Source organism: Ambystoma mexicanum, chromosome 1p (assembly GCF_040938575.1).
Source record: "Ambystoma mexicanum isolate Mex_15411 chromosome 1p, UKY_AmexF1_1, whole genome shotgun sequence".
Lineage (NCBI taxonomy): Eukaryota > Metazoa > Chordata > Amphibia > Caudata > Ambystomatidae > Ambystoma > Ambystoma mexicanum.
In genome coordinates, this window is record NC_090921.1 from 678,236,663 (window position 1) to 678,261,512 (window position 24,850).

Below are 24,850 nucleotides of genomic sequence, written 5' to 3' on the forward strand. Positions count from 1 at the left end.
TGAATGGGCGTGCAGGAGGGTTGGCGGGTGAGTCAGATCTTTACAAGCGGGTGACACCTGCCAAAAGCGTGTGAGTTGAGAGCTATGATTGATTACATGTCTGATATGTATTTATGCGATTGTCCACTCAGTCAGTGGCAGGATTCAATAGTACGGTTTATGTCTTGGCAGTTGCAGAGCCCAAAGCATCAGAATCCTGAAAACTAGGGGGTATTTCAGTGAAGTTCAGGTTTTAACCCATTGGGATGCAAGTTTCAGTTATGGATCAGCTAAGTATGAAAGAAGGAAGTCAAGGGATATTATAACGGACTATGGACTGTGATTGGATATGTAAAATCAGGTGGAATCATGAACCAATTATCAACAAACTACTAAATTATCTTAATTCATGTGAATTGTAGTTCTTTAGAATGTTTATGGTTGTAATGTGTTTTTTGTTGGCTGCTTGAGAAGTAGAGTTGAGATTAGCAAAATCCTTCACTTCTGTGTCTTAATAGAATCATGACTTTCTATTTTACTCTAGTATTGAAAATCGTTACGGTTCCCAATGTGCCTCCGAGTCCAAAGTGGCTAAATTATTTTGTAAACCTGGCCATTCTAGAAAAACGGTGTCATGTTAGTTCACTGCTCGAGTGCTGACAGAAGGAGAAACACATACAGAAAGTCCACGTCTGAGACTCGAGCCCACCCTCCCCACTCCTTGCCCCGCCCACCACAAATGCAGAAGATCAGGGGGCTCGGTTCTGTTTGGTTGATACTAGAGCGACTATCAGCGCAATAGAACTAAGCCCCTTACTGTTCTTGTAAAGTGTGTTTAAGGGCACTTTGTTGCCAGGTCTGTCGCTGTTTACTTGACACTGAGCTGGAGGCAATGCACCCTTTATTTGCTGCGCCGTGGGTGCGCACTTGTGCGGCTGCACCCTGAGCGCACCTTGTGCGGGAGCTGGGAACAAGGCTGCCTCTCTAGCATCCAGGGCGTGTACAAGCACAAGGCTGCGCGTGTTTGGTCAGTTACGTCAACTCATCCATGTTTGGGAGATGACACATGGACATCGCGCACAGCTCATGGCGACCTTTCCCTGTTGGTCCTTGACAGAAAAAAAGGACACCGAGGAAATGGAGGAGTTCGGTCCAAGCTACTAACGCGACGAACATAGCTGAACTTTTTTGATTTCAGTTTCACGGAGAAAAAAAGTTTGAGTCGTAATCATGATTTACATAACGCCCATTTCTATTATGTGACTTTATATTGTAAAATGGTTTATTTTTTAATTCAACATCTTCAGTTTACTTTTTTTTACAAGCATAATATCGCAACGTGTTTCCGGAACATGAAATTATTTGAGTAGCTGTCTGTCCATGAACACGTTCGGGATAGCCTTAAGGAGCAACACAGCTAGATGATCTCTAACATGGCGTCGCATCGATACCACGAACCCATACTGTACACCTCACGCGCACTAGCGTTTCTTTCTCTGGGGCTACTTCAGAGTTCAGGCAGGCTCCTCTGTCACTTGGAGCCAGGGCCCTTTCCAGTCCGTCTTCTATTATGGTGCCCATACTCTCGTGCACCGTGCTAGATGTTGCCTACTTGGCAGAGCGGGAGCTGCCTGTGACTGAGCATGGAGTGTTTCCTGCAGGGGTGCAAGGCTGCCTTGCGGGTAAGAGATCCCCACAGGATAAACACAAACTGTGCTTCGTGTGCGCACTCGCTATGATATCTTCTCTGCATAAATTGTATTGCCGATACTCACTGCTACACGGTGCGCTGTCTAGCACCTTTTGCACACACTCACTCTCACGCCCTCTATATGCACCCTCAGTACTACTATACATTATACCCAATTCCCCCTTCGCTCGCTTTACCGGGTCAAACTACCAGTGTACTGCATGCACACGATATAACGAATGACTGGTCGAACACGTTGTAAACTGCTTTACACATGGAACACTTTGTGACTTTACACATGTCATACTGTACTCTTTGCGTCTACTAAACACAAACAAATAACTTCCTACACTTGCACCCGATGATTCACAGCACTTACTGTACACCATGTAGAATACTTCCACTCTAAGTCCTATGAGAAATGTGTTGTGGGATTCACTGCACAGTATACCCCACCACCACTGTACATGCTACATTTACTGCACACACTGAACGGTGCATAATTTACAACATACGCTTTTGAGTATTGCACGCTATTCTCGGCCCATTATTCCCGTGCACCTTCGCTCGCTACACTAACTAAATAGTTCACTTGCATCTGACGTTTCAACCACATAGCTTGTTGCCAACACTGTACATACACTTCTGCTGTGAGCCTTTCACCCGACACAGCACCTTTCACCTACAGTGCATAGGTAATCCATGTAGCCACGATACTTACTCCATCTCTTTGTACACTATGTAACGATTTGCCCAATGCTGCACTTTACACTGACTCACTTATACACCCGCTACACTATATGAATTCACTATGCACACTGCATATGCTGTACACACTGAACATTTCGCTTATACCGTGCTTACTGCACCCAGTGTAGAACCTCTCCCATGTACCCAACCTACACTCTACATATTGTGTTCCGCGGTCATATTGCACTTCATCAGTTTTACAACCCGTATGCACATACTGCTCCTGCTGTGCAATAGCACTCCCTATACATACAGAAATGCGCCCGTTTCTGCACCATACACAATGTTTTCTGCACATTGCAGTGTATACATTACACCCACTTTAAAGGTTACATGCAGTTTCCATAACCACAGCAGTGTCGACCCTACTACCGTTGCACACTTGGTACATTCTGCACACGTTTCAGTGTACATGTAACCGAGCCTGTTAAAAACTGTACATGTTTTTACTGCACGCTTATCCCAATGTATGAAACCACTTCACAGACTGAACACACAGTACGCCTTAGAGGCATCCCACACTGCTCCTACTGTGTACGCTGCACCCATACAAAGACTGCATCATATGAAATATACACAGTAGGCTGTATACAAGGCACCCTTGCACACTGTATAATGTGCGTATTATAGGCGGATGCAGGACGTACAATGAACTCAATGTATACACTGTACCCAGTTTCCACGGTACTCGGCACTTTATATACTGCACTTCATCCTCCACACAGCACACACAATATTCGTTTCTCGATGCCCTAATATACACTACGCTCACTCTGTTAAACCAAATGTACTGCACTTCCAAGATGTGCTATACGGTTGTGTCTGCCGGGATGCCATGGAGGGTTCCCTCGTTGCTCAGATATACTAAGACAGTTTTCTAGTTCATCAGCGACGTTTGAAGATTGGTGTCATGGCTACTCTAATATGCCTGAGACGCTCAGGCCAGAGTACCACCAGATATCTGGAAACCCGAAACGTGGGCAAAGTTCTATGGCTGCCCATGTATGCTGACAGAGTATGTTTTTCTTCCCAGATATGCCTAGTGCTGTCATTTTCCAGATGTGCTAGTCGAGGGTACTCCGGCTGCCCATGTGTGGTGATTGCTCTAGTTACTCAGACGTGTTTGTAAGGGTGCTTTGGTTGCTCATATGTGCTGCAGAAAGGAATGCGGGTGTATGGCCTGATGTCGTATAGATTGTAGCTCCATTTGCTCACATGTGAAGGGGAGGTACTCTTGTTGCTCATATATGCAGAGGGCTGTTTCTCTGGTTTTCCAGATGTTCAGGGGGAGCATGCTATCATTGGCAAAATCAGCTTGGAAGGTGCAGCAGTTGTGCTCGGGGCATCACTTGAGGTGCCCAGATTCCTGTTAAGTGTTTAAACCTTCACCACACATCCTCATGGTAGGTGCTTTGGGCCTTTGTGTGAGTGATGCTGCTCTGGATGCCTTCACATGTTGAAGTTCTATAGAAGGCAGCCAACAATCCTCCCCACCAGGGCAGCCAGAGCATCATCCCTCACACATCTGTGTACCGATCCCTCCCACCCCTTCCCTCGGCATGTTGTGGCAATCGGCATCCTGTTTGATTAAATAAAGGTAGCTAGAGATTTAGTGCAGTCAAGGTATAGATAGAGATATAGCTGATAGAGTACTTATATAATTTGTATTTAATTGAGATGTATTTATTTGTTCTTGGTTGGTATGGCACCAACCACAATAGAAGATTACTTTGCAGAACCCTTAGAGGGACGGATGTGGCTAGATAAGAAAAATGAGGGGAACAATAACAGTGATTTATAAATTGCACAATTTGGTTGAATAGGACCATATGAGGGTCATTACAAAATGGGTGGTATCCCAGCAGTAAATCCGGTGGTATACCGCCCAATGCAATTAGCATTATCGCAACTTGGTCCGGTGCGATTGGCGCCTTATCACAAGTTGCAGTGGTGGGGTAAGTCCCCATTTATTTTCAGTCTATAGGAGTCATAGGGGCATTTTCGGCACAATAACCGCAGTGGTAATTGCGCCAAAAATGGGGGTGGGGGAGAAGTCGTCACATTCACCTCCAGCTCATAGCTGGAGGTGAATGCTCCGAGATTCCCCCAAATGCGGGATTCGGTGGTGCGGTCCTGCACCACCTTCTTAATGAGCTCTCTCATGCCAACTGCCTTATCTCCTTCCCTATGCTACCTCTCCCTATTTCTCCATGCCACTCTGTCCTCCCAAAAGTCACTCTGACTACTCGTCTCTCCCAAATCCCAACCTAATTTACCCGCAGCTGATGTTCTGGAAATTCTCTCAATCTCATATTCCTATTTTCCACCCTTGTCTGCTCCGGTCAAACTTGACTCCTCCCCCTCTGGCCACGCTCTCATTCACTTCAACATTTCGATATCTCCTGCATTCCCCCACCACCTTCTGAATCACCAAACATACATTCAAGCCTGATTCCATGATTCAAGTCAACGTCTCGCTCCCACTCGTTCATGTCATTGATCTTGCATTTACAGAATTCAAATCTCCACTGTTCACCCCTTCAGTGATCGCTAGCCCCCCTCCTTTACCACTCCCTTTCACACCTTTTCCTAACCATAGGTCTTCCCAGCCCTCCAGCTGCTGAGGACAACTGTGTTGCTGCTTATATAGCTGGTGCGAAGAGATTTTCCACTCCCGCATCACTTCTTTCAAGGGCTCTGAACACAATCACATTCTCCCATTAGACTAATCTTGTTTCCTCTGTCTGCTTGCTCCCTTATAAACTACTGAAGACCCTCCAGGCTATGCTAGCCGTCCCCCAAGAACTGTTCTGTTCCCTCGCCTCTATGCCAATTTTCTCCTACTTATGCACTAAAATCACCAAAATACCTGTCCACCCTTATCTCTCCCACGTCCTCCCTCATTCTTTCCGACCGTTGTATCCAAACTTTCCTCTCTATCCTACTCTTCCTCCACTGAACGTCTGCCCACCCAGCGCTCCAATTGACCACCTTGCACCACAAATTGGCCGTCATTCAACCTCTTTCTATCAGCTGGTATCTTACAGCCTGTTACAAAACAGTCAGTCATATTTTTCCTGAAGAAACAAAGTCCTGACCTCAATAACTACTCATTCTACAGACATGTCTCTCTCCTTTACTACCAGTATATAAAATTCTCAGGAGGCTTGTCTTGATTCACGTTAACGCTCCACCGAGACTGCTCTCATCTACATCACAAAGCCTCTTAACAATGCCCACCACTCTCGACTCTACTCCATTTTTAGCCTTCTAGACCATCGCACTGCATTAGACACTGTGGTTTTTTCCCCCTCCAAACACTTTCTCTCCCTGGCTTCAAGGGTACTGTACTCAAATTGGTGTCCCCTATCCCTCTGAATGGTTGTTCTCAGTCTCCAGCACTTCCTCTCCGGCACCCTTCCAGAGGGCTTCCCTCAAGAACGAGTCCGTTGCCCACTTCTCTTTGCTTTATACACCTCCTCCCTCTGCAAACTCATCTCCTTCTTTTGGCTTTAACTATCGCCTATTTTCTGATGATACTCATATCTTTTTCTCCTTCCCCACATTAGCCACTACACTCCTTAAACACATAGCCAACTGCCTAACCGCCATCCGCTACTGGATGGCTCTACGTTGCCTCATGCTCAACTCCTCAAAGACGGAAGTTATTTTTCTCCTGATCTCCAGTCCCACTCTCCCAGCTCGCCCTATTGTCAGCACAATAAGACCCGACCGTCTAAACATTTGAAAAATCTGCCCACACCTCACACACTCCTCAACTAAAACCCGGATCTCTTCTCTCGTGTTTAGCAAACTGGACTACTGCGCAAGCATACTTCTTAGTCTAGCCCTCTGCTCTTTTGTTCCCTTTAACAAAGCATTCATTTTTGTGACTCGTACCTTTTTAAAAAAAACCTCCTAGATACTTCGGCACCTTTTTATGCCGGATGGCTCTCCATGCAAAATCGTCCTCACCAAATGTGTTTATTGATTTTTATAAATGTTTTTTTTTTTTTTTCTCCATTTACAAAGCTCACAAAAACCCAAAGGCATCTAGCATGCAGGCATAATATTAATTACACACAGAATTAAGTAGGAGGTAACTTTTATTGGACTCCCCAATTTAGGAGAGGCGCTACCCATGGACTTGTCCCCCGCTACCTTGCTGACTGCTTCTCATTGCAGTCCCTTCTCAAACTACCTGTTCCTTGTCTCTCGACAACCTGTTATTCCCATGCTCCATCTGTGACCTCCTGTATTGGCACCTTCTCTACTTCCCCTTCCGACCTCCTCCTCCACTCCCCAGGAATGTGCCCTCCTCATCCCTACCCCAAGCCCTCTCTTCCTTGTAACTCTTCAAAACGCAGCTCAAACTCTACCTGCTAGCGACAGAAGGGCCCCCAAACCATTCACCTTCCTATCCAAACTAACCGCCCAACCCACCCTCTCTTGCATTCGTCCCCCTGGGCACTTTATAATATGTAAATGCTGGCCTTGTGCTGTCAGTGTTATAAATATATTATGCCCTTGTCCCTGTTGCATGTTCCCATGATTACCCCTTCACTGCTCTTATGTCACTCAATCAAACCATTCTCGCATGTAAAGGCACCTTATCCTAGGACGGCCTCCAACACCCTGTTGTTCAAGACATATAAAACAAATGATCTGGTCGTTGAAAGGTCTTAGTAAATTCAGATCAGTGAAAACCAGTGTGTGGATCCTGATTAGTAGGAGCAGGTTCAACAGAGAAGCATGAACTTGAAAATACAAAACAATGGCCAGGCGCCTAAAAATACCAGAGGGAGGAAGAGCAATGATCCTAGCCAGTGGGCAGTTGAATAGTAATAGTGTACCACTGTTTGAAGCTGTTTGAAGTCAGCCAAACTCTTAAAGGGGAGAAAGCGACAAAACTCCAGTTAGAAAGAAGAACAGACTCCTGATGTATTCAACCCTTTTGGTCTCCGAAGTTCCTTACCCTCTGAGTGGCAGCTAAGGAAATATAGAGAGTGAGCTGAGCCAGAAGACTGATGATTCAGCAAGAAAACTCTTGCTAGAAGAACTACATTTTTTTTTTAGTTTTAGATTGTTTTCTCCAAGTTGGGTGTTCAGTGTCCCTGTAAAGTTCGCAGTGTTCTTGTAGGGATATATCTCTTGCTGAACCGTTTAGGTACACATATACTTTATTGTGGTGTCTTGAGGATGATGGACACAGATTTAAATTCAACGTGGGTGGTGGGCTCCATTTCAGGAGCTTTCAGTGCTCCTCATAATATGGTCTTGCAGTTTCATTTTCAAGGTGAGCCTGGCTGCTTTGTTTTGAATTAATTGTTGCATGTGGATACGTGTATTTTTGGGGGATCCTGATACAAGAACTCTCTTGGTGAGCTCCTGCCTTGCTAGTACAATAGCCCTTGTTACTTAAACTTTATCATGCATGTTTAGGAAGGACCGAATCCACTGGTGCATTTGGTATTGACAGGTTTTTAATAATTCTCTTTATCTGGAAACATTTGTTGTAAAAAGCAACGCCCATGTTTTTTGCTTCAGCAACGGAGGCTGGGGAAGGGTCCATAGTAGGCGGCCAATTAAAGGGGTTAGTACAGGTGAAGTGCTTTAGTATGAATATACGCTCTCGTCTTGCATGCATTCAAACCTAGGTGGTTGTCTGGTATTCAAGCCAGGTCCTTGCAGTTGTTGCCAGATTCTGCAGTTTGGAAACGATCTGTATGTGGCCAGCAGCCATTTTGAAGGGGTAGTAAAGGGCACACGTGTGTCTGTGTTGCCCTTCACGGAGCAGTTAAAGGGCCACAGAAAAAAGACAGAACTTTGAGGTGCTCTAGCGGTTCTGGACAGAAGGTGCTCGATTTTAGAAAGGATAGTCTATCCTTCATAAAAGTGGAAATCCGTTGCAAGGAAATTCCTTACCTACACAGAGACATTTGGAGTATTTGCAACAGGATGTTCTCATTGACGGCGTCGAAGCAGATTTGTTGAACAGGTGATCATCTACTGCAGTCAAGAGCGCCTCCTTCGTGTAAAGAAGTGCTGGTCGGAATAAAGATTGATAGTCCTGAAGCAGATTCTCTTTTTCAATGAATTTCATACGTTCAATCGCATATGACTCTAGTGCAGCCCTCGTAGTTGCATTTGTGTATCAAAAAAGTTAAGTCAAAGTAGGTTCTAGTACATCATGTATGCATGATATCGAATGTTCACAGCAATATAATATAACGTGAACCATTTCAAGTAGTTGTTTGTTTATTGTAGTGATGCCAACTGCATGGCCATGAGTCTCACCCCAGCCAGACTTTGTCAAGGTTTAATTATAGTGCCCTATTCTAACATAGTAATAAGGTCATGAATTGTATTAACAGGTGGCAGAGGAAAGGAACACAAAGGTAGGGGCTGAGGGAGCTATAGAGGAAAAAACAAAAAATGAAAGAATTTATTGGTGGCATGCATGAGTATTTTGTAAAAAAACGTAAGCCTCACTGCAAGGCAATCTTGTAATTATCAAAGCGTATATTGCTCATACCTAATTGATTAGTATTATGTTATTTCTTTAGGTATTAAACTTTTAGTTATGTCCTTTTAGGCTCCTTTTGACTTCACTGTCGAGTGCAGATCAATGTGCACACGGTGGTTGAGTCGGAAAATGTGGTACATGAACGAGGACAGCGCAGGCAAACCATTCCATAATATACAGACGTTTACAGTTGTTCACATTTATGATTTGAATCAGTAATGTGGTTTGCGTACAAACAGATCTGCGCGTGTGGACATTTGCTCCACTCCCGTATGAATGTATGCCACCTCATATTAAAACATTTAATGCAACAAAAGGATTATTGGTACTGTTGCAATAATGTTTTAGATTAGTTGGGAACCATTCTGACTCAGCATTTTTTATTTCAACACACACATTTTTTTTTAATTTCCTGAGGTGAATTGTATTTTGTCGTCCAATTAAATTTTATCCTCACGAGCGTGCGCATGTTTCATGCAATTGTATTTATTGTGGTTATCGGGGCTCTGAAGAAAAAGAAAGTTACAATCAAAACTGTTCTCCTTTACACAAAATAAAACGAATTCAGCAATGCTCAGTTTCCTGAAGATCCATGAACACATCCCTTACTGAGAAAATATTATCAAGAGAATAAATGCGTGGAACTCCCTGGGTTTTCAAATAAAAACTGATGACAATTTTTCATTTCTTTGGAACTCTAGTACCCTCAGAGTAAATCACAAAAAATAACTGGCGATTCTATACTCGCTCGTCTACTTGGCAAGGAGTATTCAAAGTGGTGGGGAAGTGCCCCATTACCTCCTTTTTTTATGCAGAAGTATGCTTGCTGTGGCATGCTGGCGTGCCCTTAACACCAATGCCACCTGTATTAAGCGAAATAAAATTCCTCCAAATGGCAAAGTCCTGATACCAACATCATCAAGGTATTAACTAGATCTATGTTTGGACAGATGTACACATAGGGCTGACATAGTGTCTCATTGTAAAGGAGCCACTGGCATCAATTAGTAAATGTTTTCCCAGAATAAACATACATCTATACAAATGAAAACAAGACTTAAACGTTGAGGACAAATTCAATTTACAAATAATACTCTTGTGTGTTATCATGTCCAGCATTATCAAACCATTGCCATATTGCTAAGCTGTGAATCTATCTACTACATGTTTGAGAGTGTTTCTAATTCAATAATGAGATTTTCGCTGAATCATGGCACTGAGAGATGAGAAATTTCCATATGTACCCCTGAGGAAACAAACCATACGTCTCAAGAATTGTGTTATTTTTCATTAACATGGTTCATTTAAAATTGCAAATTTAATGTTTTACTTACTTGTATTTGTAAAGAATTTCCTCCCCCTCACAGATGATCTAGCACTGAACTTAGAATAACATATTTCATTGATACAGTAGCTTTTAGATAAACTGATTATAATAATTTTATACAAATTAATAAGACATTAACATTTGTCCACCTTTAGAGGAAAGCCATTCACTTGAGACCATATTACTTGATTTAATTATCTTGTATAGTTCTAGATGCAAAGGGGCAAACCAGAAGCAAGCTGTAGCGTTCTTTCCGACAAACAATGGCTTTCAACATTGTCTAATAAATCAGACCTCTCTGTATCCAAATTGAGCCCTCTTTTTGTGACTCCTAGATTTTGAATATCCTTTGCCTCCTGCCACCTTAGCAGGGGTGTCCAATTAAATCGAACTTATTTTCTCTCCTGAGTGTTGTGATTGCCAATGTATTGCAGTCCAAATGTTTAGTCACTCTAAAGTGTGACAAGACCTGATTTTAGTGACCCTATTGTGTTGCCAACATGCCATTTTTCACAAATGCAATATATGATGTGAACAGTGCAACGTGTACAGTTAACACATTGTTTTTATATGAACAGTAGGAATCTCTTAATTTTGAAAAGTCTTGATTTTGTTTTTCACTAACAGATGCAACTGCATTTTCTACATGTTGAAAAATAATATATGTGCTTGGTAACCAACTCTGATTCGTAAGAAAACTTTGACAAAGCATACTTAAAAATTGTTTTTATTGTTATGGTTGAATAAGAAAAAAACATCAACCTTCATGATATTACAGTCAATTATTCACAATTGTATAAGAGATTTACAATGGTACAACATTCATAGTTTTAAAAGATGTTATCAAATATTAAGATATAAAAACTCATCGAGTGGAAAACATTTTCCATGAACATCCCAGATCTTTCAATAGTGAAATCTGGAGTGTAAATTGGCCACTTGAGCTACATCTAAAGATTAATGAATTTGTGAGGTTACAGGAAGGGAAGAAAACGGAGAATAAAAAATTCACAATGATATAAGAATATGTTGTTTTAAAAGATGTTGTAAGATTTCGGAATATAAAACAATGTAAAGGGCAGAATTTCTGATGACAATTCCATATATTTCAATAGTACAATCGGTGATGTAAGTTGATCACTCTAAGTTGCATCTAATGATAAAAGAAATTTGATGACAGCCATTCTAACTGTCATGCGTCGGGTACAAAATATATCGTGCCACAGTATTCAGGTGTTATCATTCTGGGAGTGCACTTACAAATGTAAGGATCGCTTGACAGAATCATCTGCATACATTATCAGATTTAGGAATGAGTGTTCACTTTGCTAGTGCATCTTTTGTCCTCCAGAGATTAAATCGGAACTGTAGAAATGCATTTCTATAATTAGGGGATGGAAATGTAACTAAATAAGAATCAGATATCCAATATACTTTTAGTGTGCAAGCCCTCCTAAGCCCTCCCCCTCCCCCAGGTAATCCACACAAGTGCACCATTCCCCCCATCCCAGCAATTAATCCCAGTGCATCACATCTCCCTCCCCCCTGTAAATCCATCCAAGTGCATCACATCTCCCACCCTAGGAATCCATCCGAGTGTGTCACACATGACTTTTCCTACCCCTGAAAACGACTTCAGTGCGTCTGATTCCCTAACCCTGACATCCACCCAAGTGCATCACTATTCTCATCCCTGGAATCCGTCTGTGTCACACTTCCTACCCATGAAATTCATCTGTGGCTGTTGTGATCTTTTTCTACCCCCTAGTTGCCTTTTACCTTGATTGTCACCTCAGGGTTCATGATTCCTAAGCTTCTCCGGGATTTCTTAAGCTGTCTGATTCCTGAGTATAGGCCCTATTTCTATCAAGAGTATGTGTTCACAGGCCTAAGGCGAATCTACAGGAAACGGTTAGTCATCTTTCTCGATACCCTGCGGGTGTTATTTTGTTTCTATCGGGGAGGGTCAAAAGTTTCCAGCCAAATTTTCTATCCCTGGTCTAAAAAGTAACTGCTCCAAGAATACCATTTCAAGTTCCAATTCTCCTTCATTAGAACTGGCTTATTTTATGGACTATTGAGAATGATTTCCCAAGTAATTTGCATCAGTTAACATCAGTGGACTCCAATTCCCACAACCACCTAAGAACTGGGATGAGGTGGAAGGGAATGATGAAGTGCAGAAGGAGCCTTAAGCTCAATGAGCATGCTAGCTGTTTTCAAAAGGCACCTGTGCGTGCATGGAAAACAAACTATTGGAAGCTGCTGTTTTGGGAGAAGACGTTGCATATCTATCTCTCACTCTGAAGCTAGAAGCACGAACCAGTGTGGTGGAGCCAAGGGGCTCGCCAGCAAAGAGGAAAAGGAACGTTGCGTGAGCTGGACATGCGCACAGATGCCAGGAACCAAGGGAAGATTCCTGGGCATTCGGCAGTTGGATTAAACAACGTTACACTTACCAGGACCTGAAGGAAGACGGGTACGCAGGTGCGCAGCTGCAAGAGCAGCGGGAACAACGTAGAAGCAGTCCAGAGTGGAAAGCGGGCGGCAAAGCTATGCTGCGAAAGCGCAAACATGACCGAAGATGTCACACAGAGCCAGTGAGTTAGCGCAAGGGGACCCCAGGGTATTTCTGCAACTGCTCCAAGCACAGTTTGTAAACTTTAAAGCCACAGAAACAGTAAGAAGATTGTTTTCAAATCAAGAAGGCATATTGTAAATACTACCCGCAGCAATATAGGAGTGCATGGAATGCAGATATGGGGGAAACTTAACGCGAATGTTGAAACAACCAGATGTACGATAACGATATATGCAATTCTGGATGTAAAGAGACACTGTTAACGATGGAAATAAGAATTCCTACTAGGCGAGTAAACTAGGCAGCTATGAGTATACCAGGCAGTTGTAAATCCACAGGAAGTCCCAAGAAAGGACTGTTTGTTGAATAAAGGTTGTCTAAGTAAAGGAAGAACTGTTATTTATAAATATAGGAAGTCCCGACAAGGGAGCATACCAGGCAGTGGCAAATCTACAGGAAGTCCTGAGAAAGGAGTGTTTGTTGAACAAAGAACTGTCAGAATAAGAATTAATGTTGTTAAAGAAGAATCCAGGGGAAGGGAATACACCTCTGGGACCAACACTTTTTACTCAAGACTGAACTTTTTCAATAAGGAACCATCAGGCTAAGGAGCTTTGTAACGGACATGATTGTTGTGGACCAAGAAAGACACAAAGAACTGTTGGACCAAGCAACATTGACCTAGCATTACAGAATCTAGGGGATGGGAATCGCCCTCTGGATAAAAGGTTCTGTTACCTTGGAGAACTTTTATGTGGAGCTGTTCTATTTTTCATTTATGAACACTTTTTGAAAACACCATTTTAAAGACATTTTCCTTCTCCCCTTATTATTAGGTTTGTAGTGTGAGGGTCAGGATAGAACGTTTGAACACAAGGACAGTTTTGATTTTGACGTCGTGACACAGACGAATCCTTAGTTTTTGGTTTTAGGTAGGGAAATTCTCTTAGAGCAGGGTCAGCGAGGCATTTTCCACCACGTTTGTTAATAAAAGTCTTTAACCAAACACAGGACCACTTTGTGTCTGGCTTTCATTTCTGGCCCCCTCACGTTACCCAGTCAGCTGCTTCTCTTGGCCACTCTCTAGCTGAGCTATCGCTGTGTGGGCCAGGATTACCCCTGTAAGTCTTCATAAAGACAGCTAGCTCCATACCCTCTTCAGCCTCGATCTTTGCCATGTGGTCACTGTGGTTGTTTGGTTTCTGTCTCTGCTCCCTCCACTCAGTATGTCAGTGGTGTATTAGGGCGTGGGGAGTGTTCCTAGGGCTGACATATTTTAGGGCAATGTTACGGCAGTCCCTGATCCACCGCAACTGTACCATTGTTCCCCTGTTGTAAGGCTGTGGTTTGTACGATGGTTGTTGGGTCTCCCATTCTGCTCATGGACAGGAAAGCCTATTCTGTTCGACATGGGTAAACAGTCCATTCTTCCTGCTTCAGACCATGTCCTGTCTGTGGGCTGAGGGCATTGTGCTGTATGTTGGGTGATCTCGTTCCCTTAATGTGCTGAAGAAGATGGTTGTTTGTCTGGATGGGTGTTAAGATGGATTCATAGACTATGGCCCGGTGGACCGATTATAGGAGGCCACTCTTGTTATAGTGAACAGGGGATCTCTGAGGTAGCCAAAACCCAATGAAGATAGCAATGGAGAGCAGTTAAGGTGTTCTCAGTAGAGTGTGAGTGGGGTCAGCGGTCTGCAATGAGTCCACACAGTGAAGCACACAATAATTATATGTAGACAGGAATGTACAAAAATACTATGTCCAAAACACACTAAAAAATGAAACTAGCAGATAATGATATCGCACAACATTCAATATTAAACCTATATACAGTCACCATAGGTTCTTAAAATGCATTCAGTGACTTTAATCAATAAAACGAAGGTAGGTGATACAGTAAGATGGGACAAAGTCATATGAAATATGCCCTAGCTTCAGAAGTCCAATCCCTATGAAGACTGGGGCCTTGTGCCCAAATGTCACAATGCATCTCCCCATAATGTATCTGATGTAGGTTAAGTACTTGTGTGGTGATAGTTTAAGAAAAGAGATGCAGCAAAGTTACTGGTAAGTAAGCTTATCTTTCAGGTTTCACTGCCCAGGAGCGACTACCAAAAAGCAGTCGACTGGGAGGATACAAAGAGATTTATTCCCCCTGGAGGAAAGGGGAGTCAAATGCTTTGCATTTTCTTACCCCCTGACTCCGATTTTCCTAGAGTACTGGATGGGCTGACTGGGGGTTGCTGGAGGTTGGATTTTTTGCTATCGGTTCCAGTGAGAGGTGCCCAGGCGCTGTGAGTGCAAGAAATTTCCAGTTGGGGTCCAGCAGCAGACTGCAACCTTTGCCGATGGAGAAATGCAGAAAACACTGATGCAGACCGCTTCAGGCCACTTCACAGGATGGGGGAAGGCGAGTTCCAGCAATGGCCACCACACACAGATAACGGCAGGCATCCTTCCAGTCACAGTTGAAGATTTCCCAGAGCAGGATCCCTTGAAATTCGTCAGGAACGCAACATACACCACAAGCTGGCGACCACCGAATTTCCAGCAGCATACGCAGAACACTGATGGTTCTAGCGGGGTAGCCCACTGGAGAGCTGGTCAGTCCACCTGGGGGTCCAGGGACACTTCTGAAGGCTCTGGACGACTGGTTCTCGAACACATTGAGACTGGTTGGTCCCACTAGCCAAGGGTGGTGAAGCACCGCACAGGGCCTTTGCAGATCAGGTAGTCCAACAGGGCTTCCCCGGGCCAGGCGCAGGAAGGAATGCTGGGTCTCTTCAGGAGTCTTCTTTGGATCTTCAGTTGGCTGTTCTTCTACACAGGATTCTTTGCTCCAACGCTGATCTGAAGAAATAGATGCAGGACTTCCCTTCTTATCCAAAATCCAGCCTGGAAGTCCAAGCCCACTAATGGTAAGGATCTGCACCATTCAAACAGCCAGTAGTTGTCTGATCGTGGACAACTATTGGTTTAATTCATGCCCCACACCTGGACTTACTGGTACCATGGATGTGGAGTGGGACTAGACAGTCCCACCTCCTTCCTGAGCTATGCACACAAAAGGCATCACTAAGCTGCTAAAGCAGCAGCTTTCCCGGGCAAGTGCATGACCCTATATGGGATTTCCTGACCTGGCGAGGCAGGAAAAAGGCCAAACGACAATATGACCAAAGAAGAAGCGAACATCTCATCGCGTGGCCATTTTAGGGCACTATCCCTAAAACAAGGACTCATTGAAGAACACAAGGCATCCAATTGCACTCGTTTAAGGATAAATCCTTCACTGGATTTAAATAAATTGATACCCTTCAAATTCAATGATTCAAAAAAAAGGTTTTTATAAAAATATATATATTTGACTTTAAAACAAATTGCATTATAACTGACAATATGAGTGATCTTCAATTTAACATTTATGTATTCCACGCATACATATGTTGTTTCTCTTTTAAAAATAAAGCACACCTTTAGGCATGGGCAAAAAGTGTTCCGGACAGTTGGCTTCACCTGCTTCCAACACTCCTATTAAACTATGTATGGCTTTAGAGTGATTTATTAGCATTTAACATTTAAGATGCCCGACGCATTTTGGACATTCATTTGTCCTTTATCAAGGGCGCTACTGCCATATCTTTCAATAGCCTATGACCGGCATAATCGCATAGTTCCAAAACGGGCACAAGCCATGTTTAGCTGCCAAACTTGAATGTGCACACTAGAAATAACACATAAAATTGTAAAAATCTAACTTCCGCCACCGGTCTTTAGGCACATTTAAAATTCCAAGTGTAAAAGACTAGGGTGATACAAAATTATCCCCATTGCACTGCATTTTAAGATGCTGTGTGCAATGTTCAAAAGTTAAAGTGTAACAGTCAAAAAGGAAACCTAGTTTCCCAGTGCTAATCGTCTGAAGGACTGACCAGTTTTCCCCCCATAATAAAATGAGCAAAAGGCAGGGGAAGCGAAGCTGAAGATTTCACTTCCCTGTAAGAAGTGTGTAGAATCCTACGGATCCCTTGCTAAAACCGTGCCTAAAGTCTCCTCCCAGGTGGCCAGGGAAAGGCAGGCGCTTCCTGATCCTGACCTTGGTCGTGGCGTACTGTGGGAGGATCACCTGGGAGGAAACAGGGCCCAGGGTGATGAGGCGATTCCCTTGGATGAGGCACAGTATGTGTCCTTTGTAAAGAAGTGCCTTTCTGGGTTGCCAAAACGGGCAATGGCATATTGCCATTATAATGTCTCTAACCCACATATAAGATCTGTGACTCGAGATACAAGCTTTATTAAATCTGAGCAAGTCTTATTAACAGGAAGATCTTTCAAAGTATCTCAGAATGAACACCCTCCTTACTCCCAAAGGTTTATAATGTAAAATGATCTAGAGAAAATGCCTTGAACCGAATATTTTCCTCCTGTAAAAACTAATTTTAACAGTACATCTTTTCAGAGATCGAAATTAAGTTTAGGTAAGCGGGAGCTAAAAGCTGCATCTGGGTAGCTGGCATTAACCAGCGAGCAGGAGCTACCACTGGGAACCAGGAGCTAGTACATAGCGTTCCGTAAATCTAACTTCAACGTAAGATGCAAACTTAACATTTTGCTTATTATTTAGGACACCTTATGCTTTAAATGTCATATATATTTGTCCTAATGCTTATTTAGAGATTGTCCCAAATGCACAGAGTTAAATTCACATAGGTGTGATTGTTTGGCATCAGTTTTCCTGGGGAGCCAAAAGTAGCTCCTGGCAGCTGTTGGTGCCAAACTAACCAGGTTCTTTGAGGCTACAAGCAGGAGCTAATTAGCTACCAGCTCCCCACAATTTCGAACCCTGTGGGTGATGCCTGACACCAAATAGCTGGTTTTAGCGCCTGCTCATCGAACCTTAATTTTGAACACTGCCATGGAAGGCAAAGACTTTCTGGACAAAGCTACCAGCAGCAGTGTAATTAACATCCTCCAGACCCTTAGTGAGGCAGGGTGTGACCATCTCAGATCCCTGGGATACAAGCTTAACAGATTCAGCAGCAATCACTGGACTGATCACTGCGGATACACAGGGGAGCGCAGACCTAGAGCCGAGGCTTGCCGAGTGTCCACTTGAAGTACTGAGACATAGAGAGAATATAAGAAATATGGAGACGTTGTTGTGACAATGCAGTATTTACACAGACTTCAGACATGTGGGCCCTTTTTTTTTTTTGTACTTTCCTGACAGGACAGATATGAAGTGACCGGCAGCTGCATTGGAGCCTTCAGCCTTTAGTGCCCCCAGTTGTTGCGGCCACAACTCCCCAAGCTCTGCACTGGGGACAGGCAGACGATTTACCCAGTGTTGAGCTTCAAAATAGATATGCGTGGTGGGGGAAGGGCACATGCTTGCCGGCTCAGGACTCTTCCTGTGATCATCCTGCTTGTTTCTGGCCACACCCCCTGCACACACAACGCCGCCACCAGCCCTGCACCGGTGAACCCTGTGACGGGGCAAGGGTGCAGTGTTTGGTGCGCATTGGTGTCCGGCGCTGTCGTGGGAGGTCTGCGCCAGAAATCTGGGACGGTCTGGAAAAATAAAGACCAGAGGTGAGCCCAAGTGGAGGGGGCCCGTGATGAAGCCCGCTGCAAAAGAGTGAAGTGTGTCCCTGCTAGCGCACTCTGGAATGCCAGCTCCCGGGGTTATGATTATGGAGCATGGAACAGTGGGTCACTCGCCTGTCTCTCCTTCCTCCTCCCCTGCTCCTCTTCTGCACACAATTGGCTGATCAAGATCCTCCCATACACACTTCCAGCGCAAGACGTTGGTGGTAAGGAGACAGCACCAACAGGGGTGGGAGGGGGGGGTGCCCTCGGCTTCTAACAGTAACTTTGCATTCGGGACTATCGGAGCTTTTGCCTGTAAACCCATTGATCCTGTGGGGGATGGGGGGGCAACCTACCAATGAACGAGGTCTATCAAGCCCTGGGGGGAGGGGGAAAAACGCTCTGGGAGGGGCAGTAAGAGCCCCAACTGATTGTAACCTGAGCCGGATGTATAGTAACCTGGGGGTCTTTTTTTATACGCTCCCTGAAGTAAGTAGTCCTGTCAATGTCCAGGAAGTCTTGGACAGAAGTGAAAGTGTGCTCATTATCGGAGCGAACCCCAGGAGCAATGACCATATCAATGACAAAACCAAGGATTTGGTGACATCTTCTTGTACTTTCAGCCCACTGACTCCACTTTGATCCCCCTCGGGCCTACTTGCTATCTACCATCTGACACCATGTCCTTGGGAATGGCAAGAGGCGCAAGGGAGGCGGCTACCCTGGCTACAACTTGTCATCTGGTCCCCCTCTGACCCAAAGTTTGGTTCCTGTCTGTGCATCTACCACCAGTTCTCCCTTCGCCCTCACTCCATCTAACCCAGTGTCACTTCCCCTGGTCGTGGGGAATATAGAGCCCCATGATGCACCAGGAGAAGAAAAAACACAAGCTCCTCTAGCAGCTCTTGGAGTGAGCATCTGTTTTCCATGAGCTTGGGAGCTAGTTCTTTCCTCCGCCTAACTCCCTTTGGCCCACAAAGCCTCCCAAGTCCTTATGTCATGCCGCTAACCAGGGCAATGACATGATCATTGACCCACCTACCAAGGATATTCACACAATTAGGGGGTGCAGGTGTAATCAAGTCCTCGCTGAACTGGCAGATATAAGGACATTGCTACAACTGTTGATAGAGGCCCAAAGGAGGGGAGGAGGGAGACTACAGGAGTAGCCCCCAGTCATTACAACTGCTGACAAGGGACATATGAACTTATCCCCAGAATGCCCTACTGACCAAACAACTCTGTGTGCAGTCACCCCTGAAGAGAATGCCGTACGCCACATCGTGGCACCTGGGAGATCATACCCCATTAATTTATCGTGTGAATATAATACCATGACGCAGGAGAGTGGTAAGGCCCCAATCCCTAGGCCAATCAATTCTCCATTGGTAGATCAGGTCCCAACCACTGCGGGCATAGAATTCCCAAGAAGGGTGGTGACCAGAGAATACAGTCCCTGCAAGAAAGGGAGCATGGCCAAGCGCCCTGTCAAAGGAAGGCTCATACGCGCCACAGTATACTTAAATGGGGTTCCCAAATTAGCAGTAAACAAGCTAGAGCAAAGGGATGCCCTCCTTAACACATGCTTACACTGGCTGTGGTTTATCAGAGGCTGCACTCTAGGGAAGCCATGGCGGGCTGTTGCAGAATGCCAAGCAAGGGCACGAATCATCACAACACCATTAGGATGGACTTTTGGGATTGCAGCGTAGCAAATGGGGTCCTAGGAAGTAGCGGGTGGCTGGTTTGGATGGTAAAGAGCAGGATTTCAATCAGTCAGCACCCCCTCCCAGAGTCTGATGGCCCACTTGGAACTGCTACAACCACCAATCCCCTAACCGTATACCTTAGGGACAAAACCAACTGGCGGTCCCATGGAGTTTATGGTATCCCGAAAGGAATGGTTTTTCCCGAATGTTGTTCTGTTGAATTATGTTTGTTTACTAAGCATTAATTCTGTTAGGGTGTACTTTGATGGTCTGAGGGCCGAATAAAGTTATGATGATCTACAAATTATGGCCTTCGAGTATAGTTAGCTCGGAGACGGGTGGGACATTTATATTCATGAATGGCTCTGCTCATCCATTTTCATGTGTGCATATTAAACAGATTATAGGCAGCGCCCGGTAGCCCCTTCTGCTACTGCTGTGCTATGTGGCACAGATCATTAATGAACAGCTCCACTGTGGGGCATCACTTTGCAGCCAATCAATCATTCTGGTAATATACTGCACTGTTTATTGCTCCTTTCATTTAAAAAGTGCAATGGCTAAATAGCACTCTAAACCTATCCTGGGCCTCGACTGATGGTCCATTGGGTACATGATAATGTATTCTAAGCCCAAATTATATTCTAACTATAAAACTTATTGCAACCTAACTGGAACCAACAAGCTATTGCAAACTCAAAGCCTGTCACCCAAATGTATTGAAACCCTCATATTTGCATTACCCGATGATACTTGACACAAGTGGGATTGTGTACTCTCTGTAGTCTACAGGAAAACGTCTCCCTATGTGTCCAGTAGGATGAGAATATTGGAAAGTTTAAGGGTGCAGAAGACTGTCACAAAGGTGATATATTTGGGGCTAGACTTTTATTAGTAAAAGTAAAACAAGAGAAAACCTACCTTTGCCTATTTCTAATAAGGGTTTCCTTGCCTCAACTAAAGATCTACGGTGACTCAGGATGTCAGTTAAAGTAAAATGTCCACCGTCATGTGTCAAGAAAGCCCTACGTCTGGTCCTTACACTATAAACTAATTAATAAATAACAATGCAGTGTGCTGAGATCAGGAGAAGGCCCCTCTTCTTCTGGAATATTGTCCACAAAATCGCTCTCATTACGAGTTGGCTGGTGTGGTATTAATCACTGTATACTGCCATGTTTCCGCACCAGCCAACTAAAAGTTGGCTGGTGAGGGGGGTGAGTGGGGTGGGGACTCGGAATCCGGACCAAGTGCCAGTAACAGAATTACCATTTGCCAGTATCCTGGCAGAATTATTGCCAGGATACCGGAAAAGGTGTAAAGAGGGCCAATATCTACTTGGTGGCCCAGAAGAATGCCTCTCCTTCTCTAGGCACTTAGTCTCAAATTGCCTGGTGGAATGTTTCCCTTCCCCAGGTCACAAAGTTCAAAATAATAGTTACTTCATAAGCCAGGAGAATGCGTCCCTTCCCCTTGCATTTGTTCTCAGTCTCAAGTTGGTCCAGAGGAATGACTCCCGTCCCCAGGCTTGTTGGACCTTCCTCCCACTCCACGTTACCAGGAGAATGACTCCTGGTAGTTATGACAGTCGCCTCTAACCAGGGGGAATAATTCCCTTCCCCCTGCTCTTCTCCTCGTTAGGCTTCATACTGACGGCACCAAACTGCTGTGATGGTCCGCAACCCAGATAACTATTTTCTTCTTTGGTTTGGCCCACTTGGTCCACTTCCTTGCCAAGTACTGCCATGAGGAAGATGACATGTATCCTTGTCTTGGTTTGGGTGCTCGACTCCTCTTCTTTGGTTTGGTTCGGTTCACTTCCCTGCCAAGTACTGCCACGAGGAAGATGACTCGTATCACTTGCTCGGGTTGGGGCCTCGACCCCGGTTTCTTCCCCTTCCCCCTCTTATGTCCCCTTGGCCGCCTCGCTTGACAAGTACTGACACGAGGAAGACCGTCCTTCTCGTAACCTCGATACAGGGTTTGTTGTGTCTACTGCACCTTTCGGCCCCTACCGTACCCCACGCCTCTCCCGTTACCTTGTCTGCACCCAAGATGCTTGGCCACTTCTTCCTGTGGTCCTTCTCCTGCTGAGTGTTGCGCAGGCTTCTATGCATCTTGGTTTCTTTGCCTTGCTAATCTTTTGCCTGGCCCTTGAAGTGACAGTATGGATGCTGCTTCCTGCCTTCGCATTGCCGCGTGCCAGCCTCCTGGTACCATTTGGACGCAGTCTGGTGAAGGAGTCCCATTGTGTTCTTGACTCTGGAAGCAGACTGCTCTCTGCTCTTTCCTGGCCTTCTCTGCATCTGCTTCGTGCTTCCCGGGATTCATGGTCTTTCCTTCTGGTTGGCTGCGTCTCCTCGACAGGCAGTCCTTCTTTGGTCTTTAGCACGTAAGCGGGATCACGCCTCACCGGAAGTCTATACCACTGCAGTTCCTTCTTGGCATTGCTCTTCATTGCTCCTGTGTCCCACCTCATCCCAGTGCTTGAGGTAGCTATGCCTTTGGTGATCTTCTTCGTCTCAGTACTTTCCAGGACCTTGAGGTAGTTTACCTTACAACAACATATAGACCTAGTCTCTACAAAGAGATTAGCAAAGGAAGAAGAGGCTAGAGTGTGTGAGGGTGAGGTGTTTCTATAAGGGCTACACATTAGATGTTCATTATACTTCCCTGGGGGCCAGTGTGAGGGGAAGTCCCTCCCCTTGAGATCCTCCGTTGTAATGCTACCCCCATGGGGCATATCCGGTAATGGCCTGGCCTCATGGGAAGGGGTCGATGATTTTGATCATTAGATCGATGGGTGTCCGGACGTTTCGTCGAAATAAAAATGGTCGACAGGACATTTGGTCGAAACCATTTGGTCGAATTTTTCTATTTATTTATATATATATATTTTTTAGCTTTTAGTTTAGGGAAAAAATGTTTTTTTTTTTTTTAGAAAAAAAGGGGGTTGGGGGGGACCCCCCAAAAACAAAAGTGAAAATAAAAACCATCCGACCAAATGGTTTCGACCAAATGTCCTGTAGACCATTTTTTTTCGACGAAATGTCTGGTAACCAGATCAATGATCTAATGATTTGTCACAAAAGGCACAAACGCATTGCTCGTAGTGTTTCTTTGTGCATCACCATGTTTTTTCAATGCAAAAGATATTAGGCCATGAAGTTGATGGCATGGGTCGAATGCATTTATCTTGGGGTGGGTAGATAAAATAAATTAAACTGAAGGGGCGATTCGTCATGCCACAGGAATGTATGACTTCCTAAGTGAAGGCGGCACGGATGCTCTCTTCTTCATGGAAGCATGGCTCTCTGACAACTACAAAGTAATTATGAAGCCATACCGACAACTACAAACTAATACAATCTAATAGAGAAACCGAAAGAGGAGGAATTGCTTTAGCATACAAAAAATCACATGAACTCCACATCCCTACCCTCAACAGACATGGACTGCAAATCACACCCAGTGAACCTCAAGCTCAACAACCAACTCAATGTACTCTTCCTTCTGATCTACAGACCGGCCACCTATAACCCTATCTTCAATTCAAAACTCACTGATTTCATAGCTAACCTTTCCACAAATCACAACAACGTCATTGTTCTGGTATACTTTGATTCGAAAGAGAAAATGAAGCCACAGTAAACTCTTCACTGCCATACTAGAAACCCTTCATCTCAAACAAAAGGTGAACGGACCCACACTAGATGCAACGTTTCTGCAGGGATTTATTTTGACCATCACCCCACCGGTGCCAATCGTAAGACGCAACCATTATGATCTCTTTCACTGTCAAAATCCCAAGCTGCATGATGCCCACCAACATGAAACACCTGGCTACAAACAAAAGAAACTGGAAAAGACTTGACTTTGAAACATTAACGCAACTATTAGAAAAAACCAAACCCCATGCCACCCAGCTAAACGAAATGACATAAGACACAGTAGAAGAGAACCTTCACACCTGGATCACAGGCACTTTGGCCCAATTAACATCCTTAAAAGTCTTAAAACCCACACTTGAAAAGAAAATATATATATCGGTCACCGCAAGATGGTTCATGGTGTAACTGAGGGAACTCCAAAACAAATCCTAATCTAGAAATGCGATGGAGGAAACACTACAACCAATTGGACAAAACTAACTACCAATGACAAGTTGCCTAATATACTGCGAGAATACAATTGGCAACAAATCCACTTAATTTCTGAATCATCAAGGAAATAAAACAAATCCTATCGTACTCTTGCAAATCCTATGCGATTGTATCACTGCCAACATAAGAGCAAACATAGAAGTAATCCAACAGGCCATCGACGCATCAAGGACCACAAACCACACCCTCGCAGAAACCAGTACCCCAACAACCAGCACAACACTCAGTCGATTCAAACCTATAACTATAAGCGAGGAAACCTTCCACAAACTATTAAGATACCCAACAAATCTGGATCTCCAAGTGAGCCAGGTCCACTGAATATGTACAAAAAGATATGCACCCGCAAAATACCAGCCCTCTACACCCAACTACTAATGAATCTATCCCTAAACATGGGAATAGTACCAAAATCATTCAATACCGGTAGGATAGCTCAGTGGGTTGAGCGATCGCTGCTGCGATCTATGTGTGATCTGCAGATCGCAGGTGCGAATCCCGGCAAGGCCAACTCAGCCTTTCATCCTTCCGAGGTC

At 44.4% G+C, this 24,850-nt stretch overlaps 1 protein-coding gene across 1 annotated transcript in view; it reads left to right on the forward strand.

Moving 5' to 3' along the window:
• Positions 1-1,468: 1,468 nt before the first annotated feature.
• The window catches only part of PRUNE1 (prune exopolyphosphatase 1), a 286,990-nt gene continuing 263,608 nt past the window's right edge, over positions 1,469-24,850 (forward strand). Inside the window, exon 1 of the mRNA XM_069649764.1 lies at positions 1,469-1,661. Within this exon, the coding sequence (XP_069505865.1) occupies positions 1,623-1,661 (39 nt within the window). The 5' untranslated portion in view covers positions 1,469-1,622. The remainder of the gene's footprint in view (positions 1,662-24,850) is intronic.